Raw genomic sequence first — 14,850 nt, 5'->3', positions numbered from 1 at the left:
GTCTTGTTCTGATGATGCAGTTGCAAGCTGTGCCCGGATTTTAGCAGTGTAAACATTGTATTTTTCCACACAATCTCCCTTGCCTGTTTTGCAGCTCTGTGCTGGTCACAAGACAGGCTTCAGATAGACTCACCCCATGCTCTCCTAAGCTCTTTAGGGACAGGGACCATTGTTGTTTGTACAGCACCTAGCACAGCGGGGTCCTTGGCTGGGGCTCAAAGGTGCTACCAGCCAATAATAGTATCTCCATTATTCTCTTAGCTGTGAAGTTAAACAGGACGTGAACCATATCCAGTCCTCTGAGACTACTAGCATGAGCTGGGTGAAGCCTTGTTGTGGTTGAGTTAAAACCTCACTGAGATTGATAGGTCTGCAGTCACCCTTCATGTAACACGCTGAAGGATAAGCCCCCGCCTAAGACAAAAAGAGTTGGTGAACATGCCAAGGAGCTTTTGCTGATTACTGTTTAGGGTAGGGGGTGGCAGAATAGGCAAAAAACCTGGGAGAGACTAAGAGTCAGGGACTGTGGCTGATCCTGGAAGAAACCCCACCATTATGGAGAGGTTTGGGGGTCAGGGGAGTAGGCTGAAAAGCGGGCTCTTGGTGCAATGAGCAAAGGGAGCTGTTTCCTGCTATATGATCGAATTGGCCCTGCCAACACTGGTTCTCCACTTGTGGGGTAACTCCCTTCCCTTCATGTGTTGTTATATAATGCCTGCATTTGTAATTTTCACTCCATACATCTGAAGAAGTGGGGTTTTTTTTACCCACGAAAGCTTATGCCCAAATAAATCTGTTAGTCTTTAAGGTGCCACCAGACTCCTTGTTGCTTCCCTATTCCAGGACTCAGGCCTTTGTCTGTTCTTAGCAAACAAAACAGCAAAGACCATACAGATCACCACGTTTCTGCTCCCATCTGGAATGCCCCCAGGGCCCTGAAATTTGACTAGCTATTCAGGTTGAAAAGAGGCAACACTATTCAGAAACTGAGACCCGTGTGCTAACAATAGCATTTGTCTCTTCTGCAGCTGCCCAAAGAAGCATTAAGTCATTCCTAGCATGCATTTTGTCTCTAGCTGAGCAATGAATGTCAGGGCAGCAGTGGAAAATTCCTTCCGCTTGTTCCTGCCTTTGCTGGAAAGAGCCAGATTTGGGTGTTGCCTCTGCTGTTGCAGAACTCAGGCACTGTAGAAAAAACACTTTGGGAACTGAGATTTGCTGTGCTTTGGGAAGTGGTGGGGGAGCCCACAGGGTGGTTGTGTGTGTGGAGGAAGTAGGGTGACTGGACGTTCTGTTATTGTTTGGACCATCCTGATATTAGAGGGTTTGTCTTACATAGCCAACTATACGCCTCTCTGCCCCCAAAAAAAAGTGTCCCAATTTTTCAGACTTGCTATCTGGTCACCCTAGGAGGGAGGCTGGGGGGGAAGGTGTGTTTGTTTGGGGCGGGGCGGGGGGAGTGCCTCGCGGTGGGGGGGTTGCAAAGAGAGTGAAGTGGAGAAGAGTTTTGGGGGGGATGGGTGGAGTGCATTGGCTCCAAGAGGGCAGATGGGTTTTGTGTGTGTAGATGGGGTCATTGTGGTATGCAGTCTGATGCATCAGGAGTTTACAGAGGGTGCTGTGTATGAGGTGGCAAGGTGTGGTGTGTTGTGATGGGGGCTGTGTGAGAGGTGGCGGGGTTGTTGCAGGGTGTTATGCACAGAGAGGCTTGTGCTGTGTGTGAGGCAGTGGGGTTGTTGTGGTTCCTAGTTTACGGAGGTTGTGCTATGTGAGGTTGCAGGGTTCTTGTGGCATGTTGTGTACAGGGGTGTTCTATGTGAGGCAGCAGGGTTGTTGTGTGTGAGGCGGCGCGGCAGGATCATTGTGTGCAGGGGGGTTGTGCTGCGTGTAAGGCAACAGGCTCTTGTGGTGCATTGTATACAGAGTAGTTTGTACCATGTGAGGCGCCAGAGTCATTGTGGTGTGTTGCGGATGAGGTGTCATTCTGTGTGAGGCAGCAGGGGCATTGTTTTATGTTCGGGCATCACTGTGTGTGAGGCAGCAACGTTGTTGTGGTGCATTGGGTACAGGCGCCGTGCTGTGTCAGGCAGGGGTGGTTGTAGTGCACTGCATGCAGAGGCAGTGGGGTTGCTGTGGTGCGTCCTATACAGGAGGTGTTTTATGTCAGGGGGTGGGGTTGTTGAGATGCATTATGTATGGGGGCTGTGCTGTGTCAGGTTGTTATGCGTTGTGTACTGGGGGGGTGTCAGGCAGGGGTTGTTGTGGTGTGTTGTGTACAGTGGCTGTGCTGTGTGGCGGGGGTGGTTGTGGTGCGTTGTGTACAGTGGCTGTGCTGTGTGGCGGGGGTGGTTGTGGTGCGTTGTGTACAGTGGCTGTGCTGTGTGGCGGAGGTGGTTGTGGTGCGTTGTGTACTGGGGGGTGTCAGGCAGGGGTTGTTGTGGTGTGTTGTGTACAGTGGCTGTGCTGTGTGGCGGAGGTGGTTGTGGTGCGTTGTGTACAGTGGCTGTGCTGTGTGGCGGGGGTGGTTGTGGTGCGTTGTGTACAGTGGCTGTGCTGTGTGGCGGGGGTGGTTGTGGTGCGTTGTGTACTGGGGGGTGTCAGGCAGGGGTTGTTGTGGTGCGTTGTGTACAGTGGCTGTGCTGTGTGGCGGGGGTGGTTGTGGTGCATTGTGTACAGTGGCTGTGCTGTGTGGCGGAGGTGATTGTGGTGCGTTGTGTACTGGGGGGTGTCAGGCAGGGGTTGTTGTGGTGCGTCGTGTACAGTGGCTGTGCTGTGTGGCGGGGGTGGTTGTGGTGCGTTGTGTACTGGGGGGGTGTCAGGCGGGGGTTGTTGTGGTGCGTTGTGTTCGGGGGGGGGGTTGGTTGCCCAAGGCTGGCTCCCACCCACCTATCCTAACCACAGACTGTGACTAAACTCGGCTCTCGGTCCCTTCCCCTCCCCCAGTCACGTCCTGCACGGATGGCTCCCTCCTCCTCTGCAGTGATGCGACTTCATGCGCAGATATCCCTCCGCCCGGCCCTGCCCCCCCTCCCCGCTGTAAACACAAACCATTAAAGGTTAAACACCAACATGCACCTCCCCCTCCCCATGAAGGGCTGGGTGCTCCCCTTGCCCTGCCAGAGCCTGGGATGGTACCTGGCCCCAAAACCAAAATTACCCCCCCCCATGTACATTCCTGGCTGGGGCAATATTTACCAACACCCCCTCTCACTCTGCCAGGGGCTGGGATAATATTCCCCCCACACACACACACACCCCAATTACCTCCCCTGCCCCCAGTCCTGGGAGGGATTTGTTTTTACCTCCCCTGCGGGAAGTAGGGCGCGGGGTGGGGGGAGGCTGGGACAAATATCTCGCCCCCCGTCTCTCCCATGATAGGGTTTATTTTGTATCCCCTAATTAGGGCAACTGGGACAACAGATGTGGGGATGAAGCTCCATTTGCCCACCACGGCCCCAGCCAGGCTGGCCCCATGCCAGCTGAGACCCGCCCTGCTCCTCCACAGACTCCTTGTGATCCTAGGTGAGTCAGTTAGCCCAGTTGTTCTCAATCAGGGGTCCAGGGGCCTTGAACATGTTTCAGGGGGCCCCCCAAGCAGGGCCAGTGTTAGACTCACTGGGGCCCAGGGCAGAAAGCTGAAGCCCCACCACCTGGGGCTGAAGCCAAAGCCTGAGCACCTTAGTTTCATGGGGGCCCCTGTGGCATGGGGCCCCAGGCAATTGCCCTGCTTTCTACCCCTTAACACCGGCCGTAGCTTTTATAAGCAGAAAACCAGTTGTGGCACAGGTGGGCTGTGGGGGTTTTATAGCGTGTTTGGGGGGCCTCAGAAAGAAAAAAGTTGAGAACCCCTGACTTAGCCATGCTGTGCCTCAGTTTCCCCATCCAGACAGAGGGAGTGAGGGCATTGCCCTGCACCACAGGGAGGCTGTGAGGCTAAATACATTGTAGTATCCGGGCACTTCACACACTAGTGAGGGCTGCCATATAAGTATCTAAAATAGACCCCAAAGGGACAGCCTTGTTTTTCTCTCCTATTCCTCCCCCACACCTCTGGGGGACATCCTGGCTCCCCATCCCAACCCCTTCCCCTCCCCTCCCCCTAATGTGCTTCATCCCCTGTTCCTTTGGCTGGATAATATTTAGTGCTTATTTCGGACAGTATTTACGCTCCCACATCGCCATCCCCCCTCCCACCCCCCTACCCCCCCGCGTGAGGGAACTTTCCAGAACCTTCTCTGCAAACCGTGTTCAAAAGGGACATAAAATCTGATTTATCCACAAGCAGCTTCTACCCGTCTCTGCCTTGATTCACCGCCTGCTTCCCGTAGAGTGGGGGGAATGTATTGTTTTTGGGGGGGATCATGGTTATGGGGAGATAAAAGAGAGAGGGACTATTTTTGTTCCCTCTGGCTGGCGGAGGAATTGTCCCGATTCGGTTCCCTTTTGGGAGGTGCTGCGGCCACAGCTGGGGTTATATAAGGAGAGCGAGGAGAGGTGTTGTGGGGCAGGCTGCTGAGAGAGGAAGGAGAGAGCCAGAGAGGAGGGAAGGAGGGAGGGCTGGGGGTGGAAAGAGGCTAGAGGCAGCTGCAAGGGACAGAGGAGAGACAGTGAGCAGAGCCAGCATGGGGAGGGGAGAGAAGCACAGAAGAGAGGAGTGAGAAAAGGAGGTAGAGGAAAAGTGAAAGAAGAGGGTGAGGGAGCAATAGAGGGAGTTTGAAAGAAAGCGAGATGGACAGAGTGAGACAAGGGCAGGGAAGGAGTGAGGCGAAGAGGAAGAAGACCGTTTTCTCCCCTAGGTGACAGCTGCGTGGGACTTGCCCCCCCCTTGCCCTTGGTATAACGTGCGTATGGATGCCCCCCACAATCCAGGCTGCGAGTGGCGGGTGGCTGGACCACAGAGGCAGGGAGCCTGGGTTTGGGCAGGGGGTGTATGGAGAGCAGAGGCCAGTGGGGTAAGTGTTTTGGTCTCTGGTTGGTGGGAGGAATAGCCCAGAAGTGCCACAAGAATTGCTGAGCAGAAAGGCTCTTCATTCCTGTTTTAGGCTATTGGTATGAAAGTCTTAATCCATGGCTAGGGAGGGCCTGGCAGCTCAGGGGAACACCCCTGATTCGCCTTGGATCAGTAGAAGATGGTTATACCAGGAGATGGGGCGTTGCCCCTTCTTAATAAGGGATAAACAGGCACCTACATGATAGCAAATTGAACAGCTGGTATCGTAAACAATTGGTCACATTGCTTACTGCAGCTTGGTGACGAGTGTGGTGTAAGAACCTACAAAGAAAAGAATAAGCGATGTGTACTAGTGATGCTGCTTGAACCTGTGGGACTCTTGGAGGGAGGGGTGGTGTGTGCAAACCCTTGTGCAGTTTTCTTTTCCAGGTGGCAGTATTTCTGTCCCTCTGTCCCCCACAACTCTCCTTCTGGAGTCTGGCTCTGGACTTGGAATTAGTCTCTTCAGGTCACTTCACCCCGCCCTCCCCTTCCCTCCCTATTAAAATTCAAGAGCCTCAGAGTTGGTAATATAACTTTTTTTTTAAATAATTTCTCTCCGGCTACCGGTAACATAGAGGTGTAAAGGGGATAAGAGCAGCATGGGGATGGCGGCATAAACCGCTGAGCTGGGAAAGAGGGAAAATCCCTTTTATCCATAATACAGCCTGATCGCTGATCCTAGCATTCTTGACTAACATATTCTTCGGTCTGGGTGGGGATTGGCCTGGGATTTAAAGTAACTTAAGCAACATGTGCCTGGTGGCTTTGGCGGAGGGGTGGGGCGGGTTCATAAAACCAGCTATTTTTAGCCTTTTTTCCAGATGTGCTTCCCTATAAAGTAAAGTAAAAAGGCTTCTTGGTGCATGATCCATTATACCTAGTGTGCTTCGTGGTGATCAGATGAGACAGTAAAGAAATGGAAACCGTTTGCCAGTGTGATGCCAAAAAAGCAGTGCAGGAAAAAGAGAGCTTGTTCTTCTGCCTTGAGCGGTCTTTGCATCACCTGCCATAAATCGATGCCTGCAGTTTAAAGTTTCCAGAGCCTTTTAAAAAGGAAGCCAGAGTTAAATGCTGTGTGCCCTCCTTGCCAGTCTAAAAGCATTCAGATGATCGGTGTATCCCTAGAAGTGCTGTTCTGAATATCCACAGTTGGCTGGAATGATCATGCGGGCCTGCTGAGCAGAAATGTGCCTGTGGGGGGCTTTCTTTGATGTCAGTTTGCCCTACAAAATGGGGTCCTCCTTTGTGTAGATGTATTGATTCAGTTCTGCACCATGGACTTTTTCCTTCAAATGAAGACATTTAAGTTAAACGAGTATTTAAACAAAACAACCCATTAACATTGACATCATAAACTTTCTTGCCAGTGCTATTTGGTAAATAGAAGAGCTATTGATGGACCCATTTTTAACAGACTTAACAAAAAAGTCCTTGTATTGATATACAGGGTTTGAATATGCGTTTAAAAGAAGGAGCTGAATTTCTAATGCTAAGCAAAAGATAACTGGGAACTTTTGACCTCTATTTATCTGATGGTTCATCAAATGTCTAATTGTGTGCTTGCTAAGAAATGTCGTTGGTTGCAGAATGTGGTATTAATTGGGTTTGGGTTAAACTATGCACCATGCATTAGATTTCTTAAAGATTGGCTATGTATTATTATGAGTTTATGAATACATGACCACTGCAAATGAAAAGTTCTCAAATTGTATTGATAGAAAAGGATTTGAACCATTTATTATTGGCAGGCGCAAAATTCATAGATGTCATGAAGGCCAGTTAATGGGATCAGGCTAAGGTAACAAGCCTAATTATAATGCCCTAAACAGCTACAGTTGTTAACAAGTTGGTATCGTTTGGTTGGTACTTTTTAAGAGTGTACCATACCATGCAGAGGATCATTTCTCTTGGGGACTAGAGGGGTGTGCCATAAGACTTTACAATCTATCCTAGCCTGCCTGATTGCAAACATGGTTAAACATGGGTTTTGCACTGCAGCTTCACTCCATTCTGGGGGGTTTATCATACACTTCAAAGTTATTGCATTCTTCAGTACCAGCTTCACCTATCTTAACTTCACTTAAAGGGACATTGTCAAGATATTTCATATATTTAAGAGGTGTGTGTGTATATTTATAAATACAGTATATATATATTTATTGGACCTAAGACTTAAGATGAACCCACTACAACAGTTAAACAGTGTGAAGTTATATTAATGCTGTTTTACTTTACAGTGAAACTAGACTAGAAAGCACCTCTTTGATTTTTCTCTTACAGCTGTGTACTGGTTTCCACTTTCTAACACAGCTGGCATCTAATGAAATTTTTTTTAATGAAAATCATCAAGCCAAAATATTTCTCTCATCTGTTTTTGCATAAATACAACAACCATAAATACAACAACTGGAGCATTCCCATTCAGGTTTTGCAACCCCTTTTATCAAAGCAAAACATATATTGCAAGCCCCCTGAAATACTTGACAGTGTCCCTTTAATATACACAGCCTTGTGATGTGGGAGAAGGCTTATATGGAGCTAAGGGAGGTATGTATTGTCGTGAAGAGTGTTCACAGCTTAATCTGTCCATGTTAAGACTGGCACTAACAGGAATCAGGTTCATAGAGTGGGAATATCTTTTGTTTCTCTCTCTTGAAATCACTTAAAAGTTTTAATACAACTAAAAGTGGTTGTCACTGTGCATTGAATTAAATGGTACCTCACGGTGGTTTGGATTGGTCCATGAGCAATGGTGCTTGTGTACACAACGGTAGCAGTGATCTGAAATATCTTACACCATGAATCTATAAATTGGCTAACATGGGTAAAAAGAGATTTTTTAACCAACTCTCTGATCACTGAAATTTGAACAGTAAATCAAATCATGAATTGGAGCAGTGGAGATAGAGAGAGAGGTCATGAGAAGCCAAATTGTAGCTAAAAGTTGCTGATTTTTTTTAATACAGCAGCTGTCTGGGTTTAGGCAGCGGGAGCGTGCATAGATCTCGTCTGTAACATTTTTTCTCATCTAGAACCATGACTGACCACTTTTTATTGGCTGCAAATTTCACCATTTCTTGGTTGTTGGGTAAACGATGGTATAACAAAGGGTTTAAAAAGAGTTCCACGAGTGGAGGTGATGGTAAAATGACCTGTCCTCGTGTTAACTTTTCTGTTCATGCAAATTTGACCGTAGCTTTTAAAGCAGTGTTCACTGTTCATATGACTGCTTAAAAAAAAATCTTGGAAGCTTCTTTCCCCATGGTGAGAGAGTAAAGTTAACCTGTTTGGACCATGTCCCACTCCTGCAAAGGATCATGTATTTCACAGGAATCCTATTTTAACCCCAGTTTAAACACTGTCCCTCAGACTAAAAAAAAAATTTTTAAAGAAATCACTGGTTCACTTAGGCTACATAGCCAAGGTTGGTATTTTATCTTCAGTGATTATCTGACATTAGCTTTCTCTAAAGACCTAGTCAATTTACATATCTGAGGTTGATGATGGCTCAGATTATTTCCTTTTGGCCCTGCTATTCATTAGAGCAGTTTTATAAGTCCTCTTTCTTGCTGGATAGGATAACCTGGAATTGGTTTTATCCATACTAATTTTTAATCAATGTAATTATTATTCCGAGGGTGAACCATTTTTTTAGTTCATTTAGTTAATGGGATTAATGGCCTGATGCAAACGTAACTAAACGAAACTCCAGTGTTCAATATTGTGGTCATAAAGAGTTCAATGAATGTGGGACAAAGGATCAACAGTAAGTAATGATCAGGATGTTGTTTTAAATAAGTGTAATATATCATTAAGTGTGGTGGTTTTATGTGAATATATGTATCTTAACCTTTTTTTTTTTTTACAGCAGTAATCACCATGTGTGTATTAACTTTATATTTGAAGGTATTGTCTTTTCATGTTACAGCAGTCGGTTTTCTTTTTAACTGTCCTATTTTCTTCCAAATAAAGATTTATTTTTTAAATAATCTACTTCACTTTTAATAATAAAAAATACATATGAAACTTTGTAATGGTGGTTGACTAAGCTAATTTACTGTCAAAATGGGGGATTATTTCCTGAAATAACTGGGCCATTGTGGAATCAGTACTAAGAAATGCGGTCAAAATTTGGACAGATAGAATGCTGTCTAAAATATGACAGTTGGGCAGAATCTATTAACCTGTTAAACATGATCTGAGTATGTTTGTTTCCACATTAATGAAACTGCAGTGTATTTAATACTATGTGGTTCAGGATTTTCACATATTAACTTGGTTGCTAAAATTTGAGGAGCGTGATTTGATATACATATATCTTCAAATGGTTACTTAAAATTTAGTCATCCCAAAGGTATAGAAATCAATATATATTCAATCTCAGTTTTGATGTAATTTTCCGTGCAACAAAGGGTTGTTTTGAAAAACTATAAACTAGTCACTGAAAACTGTGTAGGCAGTTTCTCTAATGGGTGGTGGCCAAGCTGTATGACTCCAGAGTTTTATCCTGACCTAATAAATTGGTTAAACTCCTAACTAGGAGATGCGTCCTGTAGTACCAGATAAAGCCTAAAAGGCTAATATTCTCTTGAGTTGAATTTCTTTGCGTACCGACAACTGTATCAAAGTATCCAAGTTCTTCTCTTCCTGTGCCTTCCACATTATCAAGTAGTGATGCTGCATCTAAATGTGGTTCAAATCTATTTTTCACACCAAAGATGTGTGTTCCCAGAGTTAAAGAAGGGGAAAGAAAACAGGTGGTAGAACTGACTGTCTCAAAAACATAGCTATAAAAAGAAATGTCTCTGGTGTTTTGGAACACCAAAAATGGGTACCTTGCTTAACAACTTACTGGGGTTAAAGCACTTCAGATCTATCATCAAACGGTGTCTGAGCTATGTAAGTTAATACTGGTGGATTTCACAAAAGTGAATTGGTAGTTCTGTGTTACTCCTACCTAACCCTGTACTGAAGACTTACAAAACTACTCTGGCTGCTTTTTCAAATCTGGCAATATCTAGAACTGACATTAAAAGAAATGGTGCTCTCTTTCCTATGAACCATGCAGACTTAGACCAAGAAGTACAAAGTCTTTCGAGTTTTGTTTTATACTATACTTGTCATTTAAACATTCATCTCTCTGAAGCAATAGATCCATTCTGCTTGGGTATGAAATGGTTCTATAGAACAGTCAAATGATTGGATATAATACAAAAACAAAAAGCAAAGTAGTATAAATGGCTTCCCAAATGCCTCTAGAGTATTTTGATGTTTAGTGCAGATGGGGAAGCTTAACCTGATTTAAGGTGCTGACGGTAAAGAGGGAGAAATGTTACATCTTGCAAAACAAAACCAAGACAACTGTCTAGTCATACACAGGACTAGGCTCCATGGGTTGCTTTCTTCCAAACACGTCAATTTCATGAATGAGTCTTGGTCCCAATACAGTATCTGTATCCATTGTGGAGTCCATATGCTGAAGTACACTTAAAGGTTTTCCTCAAGGTTTCATTCTGTAATCTCATATTACCAATAAACTGATGCTACAAAATATTTAAGAACTTGTGCAACTTATGCAATGGTGAATTCTGGTCAATGGAACTGGTTTTTAATGATTCATTAAAATGTATTTATGGTGCCCAGAAAAAAGAGTTCATGTGAAAATGGGAAACTTCTATTCTGTTTAGTAGTAACTGAAGGGTAGTTTGGTTTAATGTGTGTATTTATGCTTTTTTTTTAAACCCCCTAAAAGGATAGAAGCCTGAATACTGGGTAAAATTTTTCTTTGTGAGATAAACAAAATGTTTATTTGATTTTTCTTAATATTTAATACTCTTTAGTGTTTATATTAAAAATATGTAATGAATAATTTATTTAGAAAACAAGTCCCATTGACTTGTGCTCCTAACTACTGTAGTAAGGGATAGATTCTGATGGCCACTGTCACCTTTAGAAGCCTTTTACTCAATAAGTAGTCCCGTTGACTTTAATTGGTCCTACCTATGGCTTAAAGTATTATTCAGTCTGAGTTCTGATATCTGAATCTGACCCAAAATGATTATGCTGAAGGGATATCATTCATTATTTCAGTAGGGAGATCATTCACCTAAAAAGAAAGTTAATTAGTTACAGGAATAAAGAAAATCAAAGGTTCAATTTGAAGTACTTTTAAAAAATGAAAATGTTCATAAATATCTGTCCAGCCAATAAGAATAAGGAAGAAATAACATCAAAGTTAGACTAGTTTATTTGTTACTGTCTTGACATCAGGCAATGTTTTCTTTGATAGTTCTACTCTTATTACTGAAGTCAACTTGATATATAAAAATATATTCGCTGATGTGACTTCTTCATGCTATACAATCGTTTTTAAGCAGAAATCTTCATTGAGGTATATGGGGATTTTGACTTGAAAATTAATGCTAAATCTGGCCCACTGAGCACTCTCTCAGGTCAAATTAACCCTTCTAAAGGATGCAAAATTAAAATCTAGAAACATGGGCTCACAAGATTCTTCTGGAAAAATTTGTGTTTCAAGAAAGTGATAAAAAAGTCTAATCAAGTAGTAAACACATAAAGGGTTTAAAGCTTAATACAAGTTGTTGGGGTCAACACAGGGGTAACTGGGTGAAATTTAATGGGCTGTGATAGACTAATGGTCCCTTCCAGCCTTAAACTCTCGGAATCTGTGAGGCTAAGTCTTTTACATGTCAAACTTAGTATTATATTTTGCATATTGATGAGTGATCTTGACTAAAATAATGCTTTATAGATTGTTTTACTTAATGGTGTCTAAAGTAGATCTTGGAAAAAATCAGGTGAAAACAAATGGAAATGTATAGATTTGATAAAGTATTGTGACAGATTCTTTTTAAAAGCAAAATAGACAAAATTTGTAATATTGTGTAACAAAAAAAGAAGATTTAATCGGAGATTTAAAAGAATGTTGGTGGAATGGGGGAACTGCCAGGGGTAATATGAAGATTTCCCAAGTGTTTTTACATGTCAGTGGGTTGACCTTTTGGGTGAAATTTCCTCTTTGCAGTATAAATTTTTGATTCAAACAGATTTTTGTTTTCTAAAAACCATTATTGATATTGGAAATCTAGTAAATAAACAATGAAAATTTGGTTATGAATAATGAACTTGGTATAGGTGATTGTCACAATCACTGATTTGAGTTCTGCCTAATTAAGCAGAATATAGAGATGCTGCCAGTTGAATTTGAAATGAAGATCATAGGATATCCTGATGTTTTGTGAACCAATATAATTATAGGTGTGTTGTTTTTTTATAATCTGTTCAATACTGTAACTCAAGGTTATATGAAATAGGATAATTGACTCAAAGGTTTCTATCCTTTATAATTGTTCAAAGTACTCTATCTGAAAGCGGAATCTTACATTTAATATTCACACAGAAAAGTCCTCTTATAAAGTGGAAATAATTGGTGGTGTTTCTAATAATCAAAAGATTTCTTAACTTCAGAACAACCACCTTCCAATTATCAGTTTTCAATGACTCTTTGAACTGGATCTCCGATGTCAGGGATTTCTGCTTAGAACAAATAGCACAAGTTAACAAGCTTTGATGTTTATATTCTGAGGTTTATTAAGGAATCTGTTCTTTTCAGCTCTGATCCTGCAAACACTGCAACATGTACATATATATGTAAGTAATCAGACTGACTCAGTGGCAAAACTCCTGTTGATTTCAGTGGGTTCAGGATTTTCACCCTTTACACATGTGAGCACTGTGATGTGATCACAGGATCAGGGTAACATTTTCAATTGAGGCCCAAGTCCCATTTTCAAAAATGACTCCGGCAGTTAACTGTCTTTCCAAGTAAATGGGACTTAAACACTTGAGTGACTTCTAAAAATGGGACTTGGGCTCCTAAGTCTTAAAAATTTTAACCAGTGGCTTTCATTAGTGAAGTGCTATATAGAAGTCCTAATTCAGTAGGGACAGAATTAATCTATAACAAATATTCATTGAAGGAACAAGGAAAATACAAAAGCTATTTTGGTTCAATTGAAACACTCATTTTAAAAGGATTATTGGAAGCTTGTTTTATAAAGATCTCTGTTCAGTCACTAAGGATCCAAATGTATTATATGGGGGTTGTGTGGCTACTCTGTTGTTGTTTTAACAAGGACTGTTCACGTCTAATCTTACGTAACTATGGTAATATAGATTGTTCCTACAAGCACTCTGAAAAAATTCTGCCTCAAAAATGATCCGATCGCCTACTCAGCTGGCAGCATGTGAAAATGCTTAAAAATAACCTTGATGGGTCTTCATTGTTTTTAAAGCTAAAGTACATTTCAGTTGAACATTAATGCGGCTGGTTCTGATTAAATATTAACATTTTGTGCTGATTCATACTAATGAAGCTTCTTAAATAACGTGAACGCCTATAGAAAAGTTACACGCTTGACTGGAGGTTGAGGGGTAAGGCAAATATAGGTTTGAATAAAGGCTTATCATTGGGTCTGTTTATACATTTTTACTCTAATAGCATTGCTTCTTGCGGGCTGGATGCAGCAGTAGTTACTCATGTTGAATTGAATTTACTCACGTTTACGGACCAGCTATGAATGGGTAAAGTGCTACTTGGTATCAGTAAAATTTGCAGATTCATGCCCAGTCTCAGGTAAAGGGAAGATTTTTTTTTATTTCCCCTCTTCCCCCCCTCCCCCCAAAATGCACAAACAGCAGTTAGGCCACAATACCTTTCAGTGGTAGACTGGCACAAGCTGCCATTTGTGCCTTTTTAAAATCTCATTTAAGGCTATGTCTCAGCTTAAAATGCACCAGCGGCACAGACATCTTCAGTGTGGACACTACTCGTGCTGTAGATAATCCACCTCCCTAAGAGGTGGTAGCCTGGTGGACAGAAGAATTCTTCCATCGACCTAGCGCTGTCTGTAACGGGGGTTAGATTGATTTAACTATGTCTCTAGGCTTGTGGATTTTTCATTCTACTGAGCGATGTAGCTGTGCCAATGTAACTTAACTTTTTCTGGGTAGACCAGGTCTAAGTCATCAGCAAAGAATTGCTAACTTGTCCAGTGGTTATTTCCAATGGGATCTGGTCATCTTAAATAAGGGTTGATTGGTTTAACTCTATTAATGGTACATAAAGGAAGTATTTATAAAGTTCAAATGAAGACTAGGGGAAATAAGTCTCTTCTAATTCAGAAAAGTTGATGTATATCTTTGCAAATTCTTAAAAATAAATTTATTATAATCCAAAAGGGACAAAATGGTGAATGTGAGAAACTGTGATTTGACATAACTGGGTAATGAAGAGTACAAAGGATGTTGCAAGTTTATGCAATTAAAATAGATGGGACATACCTTTTGGGATGAAAGTTTGGTTGATAAATTATGTGGAAGGGAAGTACTTTAAATTATTTTTAAAATGTGATCATTACTGTTTGAAGTCTATTTTTAAAAAAATGAACAGTGAAGGTTTTGTTTGGATAACATTTTAAAAAGCATGTCACATTTTAAAAAGTGACTGAGTCACATAGGGCCAAGATTTTTAAAGGTCTTAAATGTTGCTCTACAGAGCTGTCTGAGTTGCTTCGGCCTTGCAACCCTAAGTCCCATCTTCAAAAGTGTTAGTCTCTTAAAGACCAGCTTCTCAAAGGCATTTAGGAGCCGAACTCCCTTTGGGGAGCCTAAATACCTTTTGAGGAGCTGTGTCTTAAGAGCCTAAACCTCACTGAACATCAATGAGGCTGCTAAGTGCTAATTTCTCTTTTTGAAAATGGAATTCAGGCTCCTAAGTCATGTAGATGCTTATGTAAATTTCTTATACAAGGAAGTTCTTATAACAAAAAAAGGTC

General features: G+C 42.5%; 1 protein-coding gene across 1 annotated transcript in view; it reads left to right on the top strand.

Moving 5' to 3' along the window:
- Positions 1 to 9,027, top strand: part of FRMD8 (FERM domain containing 8) — a 41,781-nt gene extending 32,754 nt beyond the window's left edge. The window contains exon 11 of the mRNA XM_073351948.2: positions 3,404 to 9,027. Within this exon, the coding sequence (XP_073208049.1) occupies positions 3,404 to 3,432 (29 nt within the window). The 3' untranslated portion in view covers positions 3,433 to 9,027. The remainder of the gene's footprint in view (positions 1 to 3,403) is intronic.
- Positions 9,028 to 14,850: the final 5,823 nt, after the last annotated feature.

Source organism: Lepidochelys kempii, chromosome 7, assembly GCF_965140285.1.
Source record: "Lepidochelys kempii isolate rLepKem1 chromosome 7, rLepKem1.hap1, whole genome shotgun sequence".
Lineage (NCBI taxonomy): Eukaryota > Metazoa > Chordata > Testudines > Cheloniidae > Lepidochelys > Lepidochelys kempii.
Note: the sequence above shows the minus strand (reverse complement) of the source record. Positions and strands in the feature narration are given on the sequence as shown.